This window comes from Taudactylus pleione, unplaced genomic scaffold (assembly GCF_031769625.1).
Source record: "Taudactylus pleione unplaced genomic scaffold, aTauple2 ptg000073l, whole genome shotgun sequence".
In the NCBI taxonomy this organism is placed as follows: Eukaryota; Metazoa; Chordata; class Amphibia; order Anura; family Myobatrachidae; genus Taudactylus; species Taudactylus pleione.
In genome coordinates this window covers 5,238,313-5,252,517 of record NW_028284475.1, presented here as the reverse complement: position 1 = coordinate 5,252,517, position 14,205 = coordinate 5,238,313, and the positions used below count along the sequence as shown (strand labels likewise).

Genomic DNA, 14,205 nt, shown 5'->3' with positions numbered 1-14,205 from the left:
GTAGCGGAGCTTCGCTCTCAGCTGCACCGGTGATATTTTCTTTTGGCAAGTAGGCCTGAAAATAAGTCTTTTCAGGGCCTTTTTGAAAAATAGGCCCCTGAATATTATACTGTACTAAGATAATGTCTGCAGCAGACATGACTCCTATAGGAGAGGACAATCTGATGTGCCACATCCGTCCGGGACCCCTTATGGCAAGAACATCCTTTTTAAATGGACCATATCCCTTTAAGGATATTAGAAGTCACCGAGGGTCAATTGCATAGTCACAAGAGCGCTCATACATGGGGAGAATAACCTGACGGAGTGCAGCCAGAATAACGTTATCCCTTATAATACTTCTTAGTACCTACTGGAGTGATGATATCCAGTATAGCCACAGATTATATGCATATTATTTACATCTTATACAGCTACTGACATCACCTGTTTATTGTATCTGCCAAAACTCCGCCGTTTGCAGATAGTCCTCTGACTTCCATCCAATTTTAGTGGGTGGCCGGTTTATTCTAGGCGACTTTTTTTTGCCCATTTAACAGCTCTGGATTAGCCCGAGTGGATCCCAGTGCTGGGAAACTGCTTATCACCTTCTGCTGAGGTCTGATCCGAGCTCCCCGCCCGTGCCCCCTTCTCATTAGGATTAGCCAGATTAACGTATGACACTAAGCTCCTGGTGACCCGCTAGCCCCAGTCATGGGAGAGGTTTCCAGGTCCAAGACCCATACGTTACATACGTTTGTTTTTGTTTCTTCCCTCTTGGGGAGGGGGGGGGGTGACCCGAAAAAGTTGATCCCAGATTAAGCGACCGACAGAGACGAATGTCTGATATTAGCATATATATTGAACCTGGAGTTTAAAGTAGACACAATGTACTTATCCCTGTGACTGAGTGACTTTGTCCGTGTAACTGTGTTTTACAGATTAATTAACTTTTACATCACGCGATGGAGACTAATGATTCCTGGGTAGGGACTGGTATAAACAGCCATGTGCCGCGGCCTTACACGTAAGACCGGGAGATCATTAACTAGCGGGACCCAGGACTCCCAGTCTGCGGCCGCGTTTCAATACTCCGCAGTACGCGTTTCATTTTATTGATTTTTTGTCTCTTTTAGGCTGCGTGACATCGTTAGTTCTAGAACACTATAAAAACTTTCCCTGTATCAGGCCCATTATTCGGAATTGCATGGGTTCTTCAGTGCGGCCCCAGTTATCCTGGATAGGGGCTGATTGACTAGGGTCTCCTAAAGTGGAACTGCATATGTTCAAAGCAAACAAGTGATACGTATAATGTTCAGTGCCAATGATTGTAAAGCATCTGAACAGCTAATGGTGTCAGGTGAGGGACAGACTTTCACAGAAATATGGCAGCCTGTAGTGAGTACATTCTTATTAGCGGAAACCCGTATGATCAGGGCAGAAAGTCAGGAACGATTTGAGTACACTGCTTACGCCTTCTTTTAACGTCACAGTTTATATACATAGGAGGAGATGTATCAAGAGTACGAGAGAGATTAAGTGGAGAATAGGTGCAGTACCCACAGCAACCAATCAGCTGTGCAAGATACACGATAGCCAGATGCTGATTGGTTGCTGCCGGCAAATTTCTCCATTTGATCTTGCTCGAAGGTTTGACACATTTCCCCCCTGTAATATTTGATGGTTTAAGTGATTGGGTTAATAGACTGTTGTGGCCACCGTGTGTGCATAAATGACCAATTAAGGTGGAGTGTGGTGTTCTATAGCCCTGGTCTTATCAAAGCCCCATTGTGTTTCCTGTGCAGACAATGTCCTACATCTGTCAGAGCCTCCTTTCAGCTGCTATTTCCAGTGAACTGTAGCTGCAGTTCTCTATGCCGGACTCCCCGCCCCGGGCGCGCAGAAAAGGGGTCGGCAGACAATACAGTCTATTTATTATGCATCAAAAGTAACCGTACACCCCTGCAGAATCACCGAGACAAAGTGTCTGAGCACCCCCCCTTTGTCTGACTTTCCCCAGCATCCCTGGATCTAAACCAGCTGACGTGTGAACCTTGCCTTTCAGTGGACAGTGTAAGGACACGGGTGATGGATAAGCAAAGGATTAAACCAAAAAGTGGCAAGTGTACTGGAGGAGTTACTTTGAAGAGTATTGTGGGGAGAAAAAAAAGAGTCAGGCGTTCGATATCTGGTTGTCCTGTGTAAGACATTGGAAATTTCCGTTACCTAGGAGACAGCAAGCCAGTTACTCTTCTTTTTGATGCCACATGTTGGCCAGACACCCTAATGACTCGTTCAAATAAACTGCTCAGAAATATTGAGTAATGACTGCTCTGTTTAATGAGAAACCGACTGCCGCCATTATATTGTATTGCGACAGATATATATATATATATATTATCTATGTTGTACTAACCAGTGGCGGCTGCAGTGCGGTCCAAAATTCAAATAGAGGACCCACACCATCTGCCAGTGATCAGCGGCGTACCCAGGGTGGGGTCGAGTTGGTCATGTGCCCTGGGCGTTGTCGGATCCGTCGGAGCACGGGGCATACCGCTGGGGGCCGCCGTCCAGGCCATTGTGTTTGTTTTAGCACTGCAGCCAATAAGAGTCAGACAGACTATTGGCTGCTGCACCCGCGGCCGGAGCTGGGCTGGTGCTCACTCATCACCTCCACCTTCCGTCTCCCGCAGTGTGTGAAGGATAGTGCCGAGCGGGACCAGAGGAGCAGACGGTGGAGGGCGCAGGAGCGGGTATTCGGGCAAGTATAATTATGTGTGTGTCTTATGTGTACAGGGTACTACTACTGAGGGCACTGTATAAGGGGCACTACTGGGAGCACTGTATAAGGGGCACTGCAAAAAAGGCACTACTGAGGGCACTGCATAATAGAAACTACTGAGGGCACTGCATAAAAGGCACTACTGGGAGCACTGTATAAGGGGCACTACTGGGGGCACTACATAAAAGGCACTATTGGGAGCACTGTATAAGGGGCACTACATAAAAGGCACTACTGGGAGCACTGTATAAGGGGCACTACTGGGGGCACTACATAAAAGGCACTACTGGGAGCACTGTGTAAGGGGCACTACTGGGGGCACTACATAAAAGGCACTACTGGGAGCACTGTATAAGTGGCACAACTACAGGGGGATTTGCATAAGGGGCACTACTACAGTGGGCAATGAATGAGGGGCACTACTACTAGGGGCATTGCATAAGGGGCACTACTACTGGGGGTACTAAGGAGCATACGGAATGGAAAGAAATGTTCCCAGAGTGACGAGAAACGGTGGTGTTTCATGTTGACACCCCCCCAGTTTTCAGTGGCTACGCTCCTTGCGGCATGTGGCCATGCCCACTTTTAATAGTTGGGGAAGAGCCTCCGTTTTCCATTTTGCCCAAGGCTCCAGATACCCTAGTTATGCCACTGCCAGTGATGTTTGGCAGCATTTGGGGTGGCAGTTGGTGTGACTCCCCTATTTGAATCTTGGACCGCGCTGCAGCCACCGCCTCTGGTACTCACCGTAACTCGCAGAGACAGCAGTAGCGCTAACTGCTGTGCCTGCAAGTTACTTTCCTGGGCATATTTGGGGAGTCTTTGACATTTGTGGAACCTGAACCTGACACTGCACATGCACACAGTGAGATCTCCTGCATTAGGCTGTTAGTGCATGGCAACAATGACAAAAATAGGCCCCTTAATGAGAAATCATTGTAAGGCATTAAACAGTTTAGCATACCATAAGGCTGCGGGCAGGGCAGTTTACACTGCTCCCAAATGTCAGAACCTGGATTGAGATACAGGTCCCACTGCTGAGGAATATTTATCAATATATCCCCGATTTACAGCAGAACTAATGTGGGCCCCGATAGTGCCAGGGGCCCATCTCTGCTGTGCTGATCCTATCCACAGGCTACATGAAGCGTAAGCCTTACTCGGGTAAACTGAGAATTTGTTCCCTTTTTTTGTTAAGACCAATGGCTTTTCCCTGAATGTATTTCTTATTATGTATTCTACACCTTTCTTCTAAAAGATTTGTTCAACCTTTTATGTGGGAGCCATGAATATGAATGAATGTGATTTATCAAGGCTGCAAGCATCCTGTTTTATTGGAAAAAGCCGTGTTTTGTGCATTATTAGTGAAGCCGTGGAACCTAAACAGTGCGTTGCTGACCTCTGCGGCTCACATATCACTTCTCATTATACCCAGCCATTTGTCTTTTTCTGTCCCCAAAGAAATTCTTTAACCGAACAGGTTTTTACGCACTGGGTTTGCTAGAACTGCAGGAGATTAAGCCGCACAATAATGCTTATTAAATAACACAACAAAAGTGCTATAATCCACACACACGTCGCCTTTGATCATCGGGATTAATCCTGCACTTTAACCTCTGTCTCTTTGCACTTTGTCTACAGGTGCCTAGGAATGCTTTAAAGGTCACAACACTTGACATTCGGGGACATTAAAATAGACGCCAGGTCTTGGTAGTAGCCCCAAGCTTTATGTTTTGGGGTGATGTCCATCAGCTAATGTACATAAATATATACAGTAAGACTTCTGTGTAGATCAGTTAAATGGGCAGCTAAAATAACAAAGTCCAATTTTATATCGCCCGGTCATCATTTTGCATGATTGTAAACCATGCAGACTTAGATAAAAAGTTGATAGTTTGTAATAGCGCCCCCTTGGGGGGGTCTTACCTCGGGGATGGGAAGTTTTGAATTTGGTGAGAACGTCAAATCTGAAACAGAAATGAGAAAGTGATGAAATTAACTAAGTGACTTTTGCTGTTACTATAGTATATTATACGTATTACATATTTGGATATTTTATGCAGTGCAGAGCATGTAAACCTTTATTTGAATGTTAATATACACATTAAAGTTTGTGCATTAATGATCTTAACAATATCGACAGAATATGTGGAACATTTCTAAAGAACTAATTGATCCCATTCTGTCGTCTATTCTATGGTTTACAGAAAGCTGCCACCCAGGGCGCGTCTCGGTCTTGCATCATTTAATGCCAGAGCTAAAGGTGGGTACACACTAGAACGATATCAGGACGATTTGTCCTATTGGAACAAATCGTCTACATCATCTAGTGTGTACGCACAATTGCGCGCTCCTGAAGACGACATACAAGATCGTTTGATTGACCGTGCTGTACAGTCAATCAAATGATATCTTGTGTGCGGCAGTAGATTTTCATGAAGGACGGAACAAGGTCTAGTGTGTACCGGCAATCTGTGATGGTCTGGAGCGAAGGGAACAACCATCTTGACGATTGCTGGTCGTCCTAGTGAGTACCGACTCTTAGCCAGAACTTGTGCGATAGGCTTGAGGTCTCTTAGGCGACATTTATGCTCTGCAAGCTGCAGTGTGGTGACATCGTACACAGGACCATTGCCAGTGATGTCACAGCAAGTATAACTGACGTGCTGTGCTTTTTTATTTGAGCTTTTTATGTATAAACACTCTTTTGGATTGTGTTTTCTGCAAGCCTCCGTATCGTTAACAACTCAAGAAACAAATTACTCGACACTGAATCCGCCAGAACGGTCGACATTGCAAATGATCTTGGTAACTACGTAGAAGTATATGGCCGCCTCTATTACTGAATTCCTTTTAATCAAAGGTTTTCTGAAATCTGGCCCCTTTCCATAGGAATTACAGCTAATGGTTCTCCGTGCTTAGCTAGCGAAAGTAATTCTATTTACCCGTGATGGATTCATTTTCATATGAGCCGAGAGTTTATAGGCGCTAAAGAGACTATGTTACAACTTTAATGAGCCCGTTTATGAACTTCCAACATGAAGAGAAAAATTATAATAGTGCATAGTACATATATTTATAGGTCTGCTATGGTTCTATAACATAATTCTGTCCCATCACAGCGCTGCTTGCAAAATATTACCTGACAGCGTGCCAGAGGCGCCCGGTTACCATTCTCGGCCGATGCAAGACGCTCTGGCTACTCTCTATAATAACCATAAGACCCTCCGTGGACACAACATATAACCAAACCTTACCTGCTTTAATAGGAAATTATTATTTATTTTTATAAGTATCTTTCCCCTTCCTTTTTATTATATTAATAATAATAATAATAATAATAATAACAATAATAATAAATAAAAACCTTTTAACTACTAGCTACTTTGTGGTCTAATCTGATACATTGGAGTGTTGTTGCATTTAGACATGGGATTACCCTTGGACTGATACATGTGGGTACTATTGCCATGAGACATGGGGCTACCCTTGGACTGATACATGTGGGTACTATTGCCATGAAACATGGGGCTACCCATGGACTGATACATGTGGGTACTATTGCCATGAGACATGGGATTACCCTTGGATTGATAGATGTGGGTACTATTGCTATGAGACATGGGATTACCCTTGGATTGATAGATGTGGGTACTATTACCATAAGACATGGGGCTACCCTTGGACTGATACATGAGGGTACTATTGCCATGAGACATGGGATTACCCTTGGACGGATACATGAGGGTACTATTGCCATGAGACATGGGATTACCCTTGGATTGATACATGTGGGTACTATTGCCATAAAACATGGGGCTACCCTTGGACTGATACATGTAGGTACTATTGCCATGAAACATGGGATTACCTTTGGATTGATACAGTACGACGCAACATTACTCTTTGGGGGTCAATCCTATTCCATGTGGTGTGTGAGTTGCCGCTGCAATGGCGTTAAAACGCCGGCAATGGACTGGCACCTCGCACCCTTCGCAGCCCGCTGCAAGCCTGAATTCGCTCAATTTGGCTCAGAGCCTTCCAAGGGCTGCAAGCACTTTTAGGCGAATCTGGCCATTGTCTCGGTAACTCGCACCAGAGAGTACATCGCGTGAAATAGGATTGACCCCTTAGACTGATACATCGGGTACTTCTGCATTGAGACATAAGAATACCTATTGACAGAAGCATGGTTATTATTATCCTTTATTTATATGGCGCCATAAGGGGTCCGCATCGCCTTACAACTTACATATACAGGAACAATATTAACACAAAACCCCCCCAAAAAAGTGACTTCAAGTACCAGACATAGCAGAACATGGATGTCTACAAGCATTGCTGTATCAGCAGTCATAGGGACTAATTCAGCAATACGCACGCTATCGGCCAATTGTTGCGTTCTGTGCATACATCGCAGTGCCCGTGTGCAACCTAGCCACTGCGGTCGGGACTGCAGAGGGTACGCAGACCCATGGCAGAATGACTGACAGGAAGTGCCCTTTGTGGGTGGTGACAGGGCTGGTCGGGTGAACGCAGGCGTGCCAGTGCGTTGGGACAGTGTTGCAGGGGCGTACATAAATTAGCCACTGTGATAACAGACGCAGTCTGGGGCCTCATAGCGTGCGCTGCAGTCAGCAGTTCCTGAGTGAGGTCTGACCTGCCTTACCTGTGTGTATGGGTCCCATGTTACCGATTATTTCGCTATGTTGCCAAAGTATATGGATGTGAGCAAGGGGAAGTGGGCGTCCTTATGTTAGGCTGCGATCGCAATGGGAATGCAAACATTTACATTTCACTGCTGATATAAGCAGCTGCGCTGCATACGTATTAGCAGAATATCGATCCTTAGTAAATCAGGCCCATAGTATCCAAAGCAACAGCGAGAGGGCTGAAAGCAAAGGTTTGGTAGTGAGGAAATGTTGGGATAAGTGAGGGCAGGAAAAGCACAAAAGGGAAGAGGGTCCTTTTCGTGAGAGCTTACAATCTAAAGGTACTGTTGCATTGAGACATACAATTACCCATGGACTGATACATATGAGTACTGTTGTAATGAGACATGAGATTACCCGTGAACTGATACATGGGATTACCCTTGGCTTGATACATGGGAGTACTGTTGCATTGATACATGGGAGTACTGTTGCATTGATACATGGGATTACCCTTGGCTTGATACATGGGAGTACTGTTGCATTGATACATGGGAGTACTGTTGCATTGATACATGGGATTACCCTTGGACTGATACATGGGATTACCCTTGGACTGATACATGAGATTACCCTTGGATTGATGCATGGGACTACACAGTTTTGATACATGGGATTACCCTTGGATTGATATATGGGATTACCCTTGGATTGATACATGGGAGTACTGTTGCTTTGATACATGGTATTACCCTTGGATTTGATACATGGGAGTACTGTTGCATAAGGACACAGGAATTTTGTTACCCTGTGCTACAGGAGTACCACTGCGATTGTTACACGGTTATAATGCTTTTTAGCATAAATCATGTTTCATTGTACGGTGTAACGTAGTTAGAATGAGTTATAAAGGGTCTCAGGCCTGTAAACCCTCCATGTATTAGTATCACAGCACAGCCTACAGCTTCTCCTATGACAAGGGCTCAAGAACGCCGACTGTTGCTGTTAGCAGTTTACTTAGGCCTCGCTGGAGAGAGCCAGACTCATGTGTTTCGCACCCCTCTACTGTTTCATCACACAGCCACCTCCGGATTTAGGAGCGCTTGCTTACGGCAGCTGTGCTGGGAGTCCCTATCTTTTCCAGACATGTAACGTTACACGCCGGTGGTCATGACTTGTGTCACTTCAAAGTCCAAATGTGTGCCATCGCGTCTGTGCACGATTTTCCCTCGGCGCCACCCCTAATGCCTGTAAACATTCTAGTAGTAATAAAAAAGACGAACGCAGCCGCGGGAAGGGCAGATACACACGGCTGCCTCATTTGCGCCCATGCTGCTCGCTTCGTTGTGGAGCAAGAGATAGTTGATCTTGACAGTTAACCGGATGTCGGTACACACTGACAGCTTCCAAACGCCTGACAGACGATAGGCGCTGCTGGTTGTGTATATGGGCCATTAAGCACCCTGGAAATTGTTAGTGTGCAGCGACGGGCTGTTTGAGATACTGATCATTGTCATTTCACAAGGCCGAGCGCGGGCAAAGCCCGGGACCTGTGGCAATCTTCATTAGTCCCAATTTACTCCACGTGCACAGGGCAATCATTTCCGAGAAAGCAGATAATACCCACATTAGAGAATAAGAGCTATTGCATGTGCAGTAAATAGACATCACAGATATATCCAGGGAAATATTTTGAATTTTGGAGACTGTTCCTGGAGATTATGGAGAGTTAATATCTTGCTGGAGATCTAACCTCCCCCCCTCCCACTCGCCTCCAGGACCTGTCCGCAAAACGGGAGTGCCGAGGAGGGCCGTAGCGAGAGCAGGCCCGAGCCCCATTAATACTGGGGTGTGGCCTAATCACGAGATCCTTAGAAAAAAATAAAATATGTTATGGTTTGGGAGAGGGGGGCGCAGTGAGCCCCTCAGCCCAGCGCAAATACAGTGTGATTGTTCCCCTCACAGGCAGAGGACAGCAGTCTCCCTGGTCTCCTACTGCAGCCCAACACACAGCAGTGTCTGCTGGGCTGCTCACAGGTAACAGGGGGGGCGTTGTCGGACCTAGGCCCCTACATCAAGCCCAGGTACAGGTAATTGGTACCGGCCCCCCCTCAGAGCCCCTGGTGCCAAGGCCAGTGTCTGCATCATTTGACATAAATTTACTGGCCTCGCAAACGGGCAAGAGGTGGCCATTCTGAGTACTCAGATGGTCGGTGGCACAAACATCGCGACTTTGATCCGCTCCTGCATTTTCGGACACAGGCATTGGATCTGAGATGCTGCCTGAAGGGGTCTTTTCACTTCAGAAGCCCCCAGGAGCTTTAGCATATATGCACTCTAAATCAGGCCCAAAAGTGCTATTTGTATACAAACTGGCTGTGCACAACAGAGCAGGAACGGCTAATGACGCAGTGGGAGGAGCTAGGGTTACAGCGAACCCACTTCCTGTCCTTTGCAGATAAAAGGTGAAACGTGTGAAAATTGAAAGGACGCAACGAAAGGAAAACGTAGCAGCTAAAATACAGATATCTGACCCCAATGCTCCATCATTCCTGCTGGCCTAGAACGTAATACGCTCACAATTCCATGTCATTACGCTAACTGTGGCATGTCGCACTCTTGGAGCCCACATTTACCCTGATGCCCACCCCATGTCTTCTGTGCACCCTCCACTTATTGGTCCAGAGTCTGCGCTTTGCAAAAATGGTTGCAGCTGCTTAAGTAGGACTAAATAAACCCCTTGCATCAAAACCAGACAGCTGACATTCAGTACAGTGAGTTCCCAGTTCTATGAGAAGCCTAGAGCTGGCAAACCTTACATACAATGTATCTGCAGGCCAAGCAACATGTGAGATCAAACTAAAATAGAACCATAACAGTTCTGCAATTACAAGATAAAAGGGGTCAGGTGTATCTACACACAAACCATCCCTGGTCTTCCGCCCATCTCCCACTGCGCCGACTACGCTTAATCGCTAGAAAATTAAAATTGCTTACCTAGGATTATTATCTGTGAACCTCCCAATTATCAGAGGCCTCCGTCAGCGCACCAAGTACGTAGTAACTATAGACTGACAAAAGGTAGTGTATTACCCCCCACCACCCCTCTAATATCTTCCTTTGACAAGCAAGAATTACATATACTGTACAGCACCGGTATCACATTAGTATGCTGTATTGTACACAACGCCTGAAAATATACGGTCTGAAATGTAAAACAATGCAGCGGAAACACTCAGACCTGTAAGAGCAGTATATGTCCGAGACAGAGATGCAGGTAACACTACAGAGAGGAGGTGAGAGTAGGGGGTACATGGAGCAGGTAACACTACAGAGAGGAGGTGAGAGTAGGGGGTACACGGAGCAGGTAACACTACAGAGAGGAGGTGAGAATAGGGGGTACACGGAGCAGATTACACTACAGAGAGCAGCTGAGAGTAGGAGGTACATGGAGCAGATAACACTACAGAGAGGAGGTGAGAGTAGGGGGTACATGGAGCAGATAACACTACAGAGAGGAGGTGAGAGTAGGGGGTACATGGAGCAGGTAACACTACAGAGAGGAGGTGAGAGTAGGGGGTACATGGAGCAGATAACACTACAGAGAGGAGGTGAGAGTAAGGGGTACATGGAGCAGGTAACACTACAGAGAGTAGTTGAGAGTAGGGGGTACATAGAGCAGGTAACACTACAGAGATGATCTGAGAGTAGGGGGTACATGGAGCAGATTACACTACAGAGAGGAGGTGAGAGTAGGAGGTACATGGAGCAGATAACACTACAGAGAGGAGGTGAGAGTAGGGGGTACATGGAGCAGATAACACTACAGAGAGGAGGTGAGAGTAGGGGGTACATGGAGCAGATAACACTACAGAGAGGAGGTGAGAGTAGGGGGTACATGGAGCAGATAACACTACAGAGAGGAGGTGAGAGTAGGGGGTACATGGAGCAGGTAACACTACAGAGAGGAGGTGAGAGTAGGGGGTACACGGAGCAGATAACACTACAGAGGAGGTGAGAGTAGGGGGTACATGGAGCAGATAACACTACAGAGGAGGTGAGAGTAGGGAGTACATGGAGCAGATAACACTACAGAGAGGAGGTGAGAGTAGGGGGTACATGGAGCAGATAACACTACAGAGAGGAGGTGAGAGTAGGGGGTACATGGAGCAGGTAACACTACAGAGAGGAGGTGAGAGTAGGGGGTACATGGAGCAGGTAACACTACAGAGAGGAGGTGAGAGTAGGGGGTACATGGAGCAGATAACACTACAGAGAGGAGGTGAGAGTAGGGGGTACATGGAGCAGATAACACTACAGAGAGGAGCTGAGATTAGGGGGTACACGGAGCAGATAACACTACAGAGGAGGTGAGAGTAGGGGGTACATGGAGCAGGTAACACTACAGAGAGGAGCTGAGATTAGGGGGTACATGGAGCAGATAACACTACAGAGAGGAGGTGAGAGTAGGGGGTACATGGAGCAGATAACACTACAGAGAGTAGGTGAGAGTAGGGGGTACCCGGAGCAGATAACACTACAGAGAGGAGCTGAGATTAGGGGGTACACGGAGCAGATAACACTACAGAGAGGAGGTGAGAGTAGGGGGTACATGGAGCAGATTACACTACAGAGGAGGTGAGAGTAGGGGGTACACGGAGCAGATAACACTACAGAGAGGAGCTGAGATTAGGGGGTACACGGAGCAGATAACACTACAGAGAGTAGGTGAGAGTAGGGGGTACACGGAGCAGATAACACTACAGAGAGGAGCTGAGATTAGGGGGTACACGGAGCAGATAACACTACAGAGAGGAGGTGAGAGTAGGGGGTACATGGAGCAGATAACACTACAGAGAGGAGCTGAGATTAGGGGGTACACGGAGCAGATAACACTACAGAGAGTAGGTGAGAGTAGGGGGTACACGGAGCAGATAACACTACAGAGAGGAGCTGAGATTAGGGGGTACACGGAGCAGATAACACTACAGAGAGGAGGTGAGAGTAGGGGGTACATGGAGCAGATTACACTACAGAGGAGGTGAGAGTAGGGGGTACATGGAGCAGATAACACTACAGAGAGGATGTGAGAGTAGGGGGTACACGGAGCAGGTACCACTACAGAGAGGAGCTGAGAGTAGGGGGTACATGGAGCAGATAACACTACAGAGGAGGTGAGAGTAGGGGGTACATGGAGCAGATAACACTACAGAGGAGGTGAGAGTAGGGGGTACATGGAGCAGATAATACTACAGAGAGGAGGTGAGAGTAGGGGGTACATGGAGCAGATAACACTACAGAGGAGGTGAGAGTAGGGGGTACATGGAGCAGATAATACTACAGAGAGGAGCCCAGGGGTATACTGATGAGTGAGCATTTCTGTCTGTATACTGAGACGGAGACCTGTGCTCTCATACAAGGCAGGAGTTATTTTCCATTGTTTCCAATGATAAAAAGAAGGAAACCCATTAGATGAAGGAACTCTCAGTACAGCGCACCCCCCTCAATGTGCAAGAACCAAATGTATCCCCCGGCAGTCCCTGCTCCCCTCTCACGGTGGCATTGTGTTCCTCACACCGATGATCCGCTCTATAATTCTCCTTATTGTTAGTTTCCCAGGCAGCTCTCTGACATCTCATTCTGAGGCTTCGAGGTGTTTCTGTTTTGTGATATTATATTTCTCTCACTGGTACTGTATTGACCATTTTGCTGCCACAAAGAGTACGAAACAAGAACGGGATATTTCACAATGGCTCATAAATGCTATGGTTCAGAGGTTGCCGCTAATGCATTCATGGCTGCGGCTCTTTGCATCGGCAGTAATAGGCAAATGCCAGATTCAGCTTTCCCCTTGTGAACTACAGTGCGCAGGACGGTGCAAATCTGCCGGTGGTTACAAACACTCCACCATCGGCACGCCATCACTTTTGCTATCGACACTTGCACCAGACTGTGGCAGACGCAGTGACTCCTTCTGAACTCTGGCTAAACACGGCCTCTGTGGCTGAGGGTCCGCCTCTGATTAAGCCCAATACATCCCAATTATTAATTAGGTTTTTTTCTACCTCACAATTACAGTGAAACTTTCGCCCAGAGCCGGATTCAGTAATCCCTTTGTAAAGTTCCTTATCGCAGTACTTTTATATCGTGTCACGTGGCGTGTGGGTGGAGCCTCTTTTTGTGAGTACAAATGATTACCAGACTAAGGGGTCTATGTACTAAGCAGTGTTAGGAGACAGAGTGAAAAGTGATAAGGTGCCAGCCAATCAGCTCCTAACTGTCATCTCACAGGCTGTGCTTGGAAAATGACAGTTGGGAGCTGATTGGCTGGCACCTTATCACAGTTTTTGCACATATTAACAGCAGAAATGTGGCAGGGCATGATGGGACGTGTAGTTCCATAAGCAGCTGAGCGCCACACATTGCCTACCCCTGAGATGACTTTCCACCTTGGGCCCACGCATTGCGCTCACGTAGTGGCTGAGAGTTTGTGGGAAATGTATGCACTGTACCTGTATTAATGCTGCATATATAAGTCTTAAGTACACTGATTATAGGGTATTGTTAACCTAAGCATTATTAAGATTTATTAATACAGTGTATTGACATAGTCCAATGCGCTCTACTGCCTCTTTCCCCATTACATAGACATCCCAGCCTCTATCACAGTATTTATAGTCCCAGGATTACGTCACGCAAACTTAACATTGTTAATGAGGACCAATCTCCTACACACAACTGCACATTAAACACTTATGTGAACAGACAACATGTGTTACTTTAGCTATGTAA

The 14,205-nt window shown here is 46.6% G+C and overlaps 1 protein-coding gene across 5 annotated transcripts in view; it reads right to left on the bottom strand.

Moving 5' to 3' along the window:
• The window catches only part of SEMA6C (semaphorin 6C), a 150,088-nt gene that overhangs the window by 100,702 nt on the left and 35,181 nt on the right, over positions 1–14,205 (bottom strand). For 4 of the 5 annotated variants that reach the window (XM_088467615.1, XM_088467611.1, XM_088467614.1 and 1 more), the window contains exon 2: positions 4,688–4,728. The exons of the other annotated variant lie outside the window; for it this stretch is intronic. Coding sequence is in view for 2 of the 4 variants with exons in the window: in XM_088467611.1 (XP_088323737.1) it covers positions 4,688–4,728 (41 nt within the window). In the remaining 2 variants the exon portion in view is untranslated. The remainder of the gene's footprint in view (positions 1–4,687; positions 4,729–14,205) is intronic. 5 annotated transcript variants of the gene reach the window in all.